Source organism: Hevea brasiliensis, chromosome 14 (assembly GCF_030052815.1).
Source record: "Hevea brasiliensis isolate MT/VB/25A 57/8 chromosome 14, ASM3005281v1, whole genome shotgun sequence".
Classification (NCBI taxonomy): domain Eukaryota; kingdom Viridiplantae; phylum Streptophyta; class Magnoliopsida; order Malpighiales; family Euphorbiaceae; genus Hevea; species Hevea brasiliensis.
Genome location: NC_079506.1, coordinates 68,030,222 through 68,036,519, shown reverse-complemented (window position 1 = coordinate 68,036,519; position 6,298 = coordinate 68,030,222). Strand labels below are relative to the sequence as shown.

The 6,298-nt window shown below is 35.4% G+C and overlaps 1 protein-coding gene across 1 annotated transcript; it reads left to right on the top strand.

Annotated features, from left to right (window-relative positions):
* Window positions 1-273: 273 nt before the first annotated feature.
* On the top strand, window positions 274-582 carry LOC131172974 (secreted RxLR effector protein 161-like). The gene has a single exon (XM_058134610.1). The coding sequence runs from the start codon at window positions 274-276 to the stop codon at window positions 580-582; it is 309 nt and encodes a 102-aa protein (XP_057990593.1).
* Window positions 583-6,298: the final 5,716 nt, after the last annotated feature.

The following is a 6,298-nucleotide window of genomic DNA, read 5'->3' as shown; positions in this document are numbered from 1 at the left end:
GCAAGTAATAGCATCAATCTTTTGAACGAGACAAAATACATGCTTTCTAACCATTTTGACATGAAAGATCTTGGTGAGGCTACATATGTTTTGGGTATTCAGAGTCACAGTGACAGGTCTCAAAGCATATTGGGTTTGTCTCAAGGAACTTATATTGATCGAGTTCTTAAGAGATTTAACATGCACACTTGCTCCTCTTCTGTTGCACCTATTCTGTCAGATGAGAAACTCTCTAAAGCTTAGTGTCCTCAATATGATAAGGAAAGGACTGAAATGGAAAAGATTCCATATAGTTGTGCTATTGGCAGCTTGATGTATGCTCAAGTATGCACTCGTTCTGATATGGCATTTGCTATTAGTGTCCTTGGTAGATACTTGAATAATCCTAGATGGAGTCATTGGAAAGTTGCAAAGAAAGTTATGAGATATTTGCTCGGTACTAAGAATTATATATTGACTTACAAAAGATCTAGCAATCTGGAAGTCATTGGGTACTCTGATTCTAACTTTGCAAGCTGTGTAGATGATAGAAAATCTACTTATGGTTACATCTTTATGATGTCTAGAGGAGCTGTTTCTTAGAAGAGTGCTAAACAGACACTTACTGCTACCTTTACTATGGAAGCAGAGTATGTTGCTTGTTATGAGGCCACTTGTTACTCTATTTGATTAAAGAAATTGACTTCTGGCATGCTTGTTATTGAGAACATCTTAAGGCCCTTGACCATTTATTGCAACAATGCTCTTGCTGTTTGCTTCTCTTAAAATCATAGGAATTCTTGTTGAACTAAATATTTTAATGTCAAATTCCTATTTGTTAGATAGAATATTCGTGAATCATAGGCTCGGATTGAACACATTACTACAGACCGAATGATTGTAGATTCGTTAACCAAAGCTTTGCCTATTAGTGTTTTTCAGAAGCATGCTGCGCATATGGGTGTAGTGAAAACTTCTGATGATGCTTGGGTTTATGTTTGCCTGGTTTTACAACCATCGCAAGTGTATGGATTGCTAACAAGTAATAAAGTGATGAGCATAGTATCATTCCCACGAGGAGATATAGGCGTAAGTACTAAACTACATAGTAATCTTAACTGTTTAAACTGTTGAAAGTTATAAAAGGGTATGTAACGTGTAACACCCCTCTTTGTAGAGCCTGGTACATTTTACTATTTCAGTGATCTGTATCGGTCCGGGACAATTAAGAGAATTAGAACCACATCTAAGACACCTAGATAAACCCTGAATACAAATAATTAGTAATTGCCAAATAGTTAAGTATAAAGAAGAAGAACAAAGCATAAAAAGTTAAATGAGCCAGAAGTCACAGCGATGGGTGAGCTTCTCCGGAAATGACTGTGAGGTCAGTTTTAACTCAAATTTCGAACAAAAAAATGTGATACCGCAGTCCTTAGGACTATTACGAACACAGTAGAAAAGAGAAAATCACATAAAAGAATTTTTAAGCAGGTCAAATAATTAGGTCAGAGATCTGGAAGAAATATCGAATAACTTGCAAATCAGATCAGACTGGCGAGGGATAAATTAGTCAATTTACCCTTAGAGGTGACTCATGACCTAACAGTCCAACAAAATCTGAGAAATGAAAATTTTGAAACATAGAACTAAATTAAAGAAGTATGGGAAAATCAAAAGAAAAAGAAAATTAAATTAAAAAGACTTATGACATCATAAAGGCCATGTAAGCATGACATCATTAACAAATTTTAATTCTAATTATTTAATTATGAATAATTACAAAGATACAAATAAAGAAAATTAAAAGGAAAATTTTTTTTCTATTTTCTTCTTCTTCTTGCCATGAACCCATTCTCTGTCTTCTCTCTCATTTTTTCTTTTCCTTCCCTCCATTAAAGATCACTTTGAGCTTTTGTAATCCTAAATTACCACAAAAATCCCTTAGAAAACTTGTAGAAATCCTCAAATTGAGCTTCAAGAAAAAGATTTGAAAGAGAAAATTTGAAGAAAATTGAAGAAACAAGAAGTTAGGAAAGCCTCATATAAGGTTAGTGAAGATATTTCCAAATTTCTCTTTATATTCATGTTTAAGTATAAGAATTAAGTTAGAAATTGCTAAAACAATGAAACAAAAATAACATGTATAGAATTCCATGGAATTTCAGTCAAATTGAGATGTGGTAGGAATTGATTGAGTTTGATTGAATGAAAGGTGTAGATGAACTTGAATAAGTTGATTGATCATGTTTATATGCTTTGATTTAGTGAGATGCAATAATTAGTGAATTAGGGTTCTTGGCACATATGGTTTGGGAGAAAAATTATAGAAAATAGTCAATTGATACAAATGACCTTATTTGAGTTGAGAAATGGTCAATTATGACCATTTTTGGTGTGTGTGAATTGTTAAAACCAAGTTTCAATTCGGATTGGTTATGGTCAATATGCAGACAGCTTGACCTAGGTCCCTTTCAGGGACCAAAACTGAAAATTTAGCAATTCAATTGGTGTGAGGCTAATTGAAAATGAAACTAGACACAAAATGAACCATTTTTCATTGGGCAATCATGCCCTGAAAATGACCATAACTTAGTGAACAATTAGGCCAAATCCGGATTTGGGCACACTGCCCTGTACAAAAATGACTAAATGAACAGTAGTTACTTAATGACCATAACTTGGCCTAGGAAGGTCCAAATGACTTGAATCTTATACCGATGGAAAGCTGAGACATAGCCCTACAACTTTCATGAAGAAAACAAACCCAAATTTTGACCATAACCTATTTGAAAACTACCTGCAGTCAACATACCAAAAACTACCAATATCCTGAAAATGCCCAGAATTCTAGGTAATACCAAATCTGGCCAGCCCAATTCAAATAGTTATAACTTGGGCTACAAAACTCCAAATGGAGTGATTCAAAAAGGGAAATAAAGTTAAGACAATAAGGAACAACTTCTATGAAGAAAACTTAGCCAAATTACCACAGCAACTTGACCAATGGAACAGTGCAAAACAGGATACCAAATCTGAAATTTTGGAAATTTCACCTAAGATACTTAAAGTTTAAGGAAACAACCAAAACCAACAAATTAGGTAACCAAAATGTGGTATGTGGGTGAAATTGAAATCCCTATACCTATTAAGCATGAGAAAGTCAATAATTTGACTTGAATGGTGTTGTGAATAGTAATCCCGAAATACAAATTTTAAAGAATGTTAAGTATATTAAAGCTAGAAGTAAATAGAATTGAAATTTTTTTTGGATTAATGATAAATTATGATACTGAAATACTATAAAATTGTGTGCTTTAGTTGAAAAAAATACCAGGAAAGAACCCAAGGCATCGAGTCAAGGCCAAGAGGTGACTCGCATAAGGTTTGTGCACAACATAAATATTCTTTAAAATTCCTTTACAAAGTGCATGAAATGAATTGTGGTTTACTTATATTGCAAAATGGTGATGGAAATGTCTATTATGCTTTTGACTTAAATTGTTGAAAGTTTAATTATATGTGTTTGATTTGGCAATAAATATTTAGTAAATGGCTAAGACAAATTTGAAACCACAATGTCATGATCATATATTCGAATGCCTCACTAGCATGACTAGTGGGAGGAATTAGTTTTGAATTTTGATTCCCTATCTGGCTAAAGTGTTGAGGTGTATGCCAGTAGAGGAAGAAATTGAATGGGTACCCATAGATTGAGCTAGCTAGCCTTGTGATTTCTCATAAGCCTTCGGCTATTGAGATGAATATTATTCTGAATGGCATGATATAACGATGTGTTTTTATGAAATTATTTTGAGACTTTCGAAATGAGGCTGTTTGACTAAAATTGTAAATTGTGTTTTGTATCTGTTTTTCATTTTCAGTACAATATTTGAATAAATGTGATTTGATTTATGCATAAATTGTATTTTAGTATGTTGTGCACCACTGAGTCATAGTACTCAGCGATAGCTGTTTATTGCTATCGCAGATAGAGAGATTAGTGGAGCAGCAGAGTGAGCTGCTGAGGATCTCGGAGCTACATCTTTGAGATATTGTCGAGTATAATTTTATACCCTAATTGTAATGTTTATATTTGTGTATGTAACCGTATGTACATGTATAAGCTGGTCTTGAGCAGTTAAATAGATTTTGTAATAATATTATTTTGGATTTTCTAATGTAAATTTTGGGTTGATGAATGTAAATTGATTTTACTTTAATGAAATATGAATGAAGTTGTTTAGTATTATTTTTGAAGACAATTGAATTGAGAATTGTTTTGAATTATGGAGTTGGGAGGAATGATGTTGATTTGTGTTGTGGTAGTGATTGATTTGATAAAATGAATTATTGGAAGTGTTTTTACAGGTATTTGAAGAACTATTTTTTCCAAATATAGACAGCACTCTGCCGAAATTTTTCTAAAATTTGCATAAAAATAAAAATAGACAAAAATTTTAACTAGTTTTTAAACTCAATTAAATGTTTTTAATACCTGCTATAAAATGCTCACCACTTCCAAAAAGTAAGAAAATTGTTTTAAAATCCCTTGTAGTATATTTAATGAGTTATCGGTAGACGAAGTATGGTAATTCATTAGGTATACTATGAGATCATGTTATACCTTACAGAGGGGTAAGGTGTGACATGTTTTAGTGATATCAGAGCGAATTTTTGAAGTATGTTTTGACTTGTGAATTTGTGTCTTTTCTTTGATAAGTACAACTGCTCAATGTCCTTATTTGTTACATATAGTGCATTACATCATAAATATGAACTAACGGAGGGAAATCTCCTTGTGTTATTTGTTCAGGAGATATCCTAACTCCAGACTAAAATAGAAGAAGGGGGTCGCTCTGTTGAGCAGTCGGTAAAGGTTAGGGCCCAAGGGGAAGCCCCAGCTCTCCAAAATGTTAGTGGGTCAGTGGCACTAGCCCCACAAATGCCACAGTTTTTGGCAAAGTTCGCCCAGCAAATTGCTGCAATGTTCCGATAGATGGCTAAGGGTATGCCTGCTCAAGCTCCACCCCAGACTCCTATGGTGCTACCTCAGGCTCCAGTCAGACAGTATGATAAGGTGTTGAAATATGGGGCAACAGAATTTAAGGGTACAGTACACCCTTTAGAGGTAGAGCAATAGTTGGAAAGAATGGACAGAGTATTCAAGAAACTACACTACTCAGATAAACTGAAATTTGAGTATTCAATATCGCTACTGCAAGGGGATGCGCATGACTGGTGGAAGACCATCCCCCATAGCTTGGTAGAACCGCCAATATTGACCTGGAACGACTTCATCAGAGAGTTCAGATAGAAATATGTCCCAGATGCATATGTGGATTAGAAATTGCAAGAATTTTTTAGTCTGAAACAAGGCAACAGATCAGTGGCAGAGTATAAGAGGGAGTTCTCCTGCTTAAGCCACTATGCTGGGAGTTTCCTGTCTACAAGCAGAGAAAGGTACAAGAGGTTTGAAACCGGCTTGAAGCCTAGTTTAAGAGTACAAGTGGTCTGCTTTAAATACAGCAACTTCCCTAAACTCATATCTCAAGCATTGGAGGTAGAAAGAATTAAATTAGAAGCGATAGCAGTGAAAGAGAAATCTGAGAAGATTTAGAAATCAGAGAAAGAAAAAGGTGAAAAATCAATTGAGCAAAGTTCCAGTGTCAACACTGGAAAAAAAAAAAAAGAAATTTAGGGGATTTAGCAGAGGTGGAAGGTTTGGAAGGGGCAAATTCTCCGGACAGAGACCCCCTAGGTCTGGTTAGCAGTCGACCAGGGGTTCATATCCTCCCCACCCCTATGAGACATGTGGAAAGACTCATGGGGGAGAATGCTATTGGGCTACAGGAGCTTGCTTTAACTGTAGAGGCACGGGTCATCTTGCTAAGGACTGCACCAGTGCCTGTAGATTTGGGCTAGCTCCTACTACTGCAGAAGGATCTATTTAGAGTTCCACTACCAGAGGTTCACAACCGGTTAGCAGAGGAAGAGGCAGAGCTAGAGGCAATGCTTCTGGAAGTCAGGGTACCACAAACCAATTAACACAAAGGAGTGCTCCGGCCAGAGTTTACACTATGAGACAATCGATACTTTCTCTATCTCTGATCAGGATGTTTTTATGTTGTTTGATCCGAGTTCAACCCATTCGTATGTTAGTGCTAGCATAGTTAGTTCTCTTGTTGTTCCCTGTGTTAAGATGAGTTTTGAAGTGCTAGTAACTAGTCCGTTAGGACAAGAGGTTCGAGTTAACAGAATCTATAGAGATTGTCCTTTGGTGATCCAAGGACACACCTTTCTATCAGATTTGATTGAA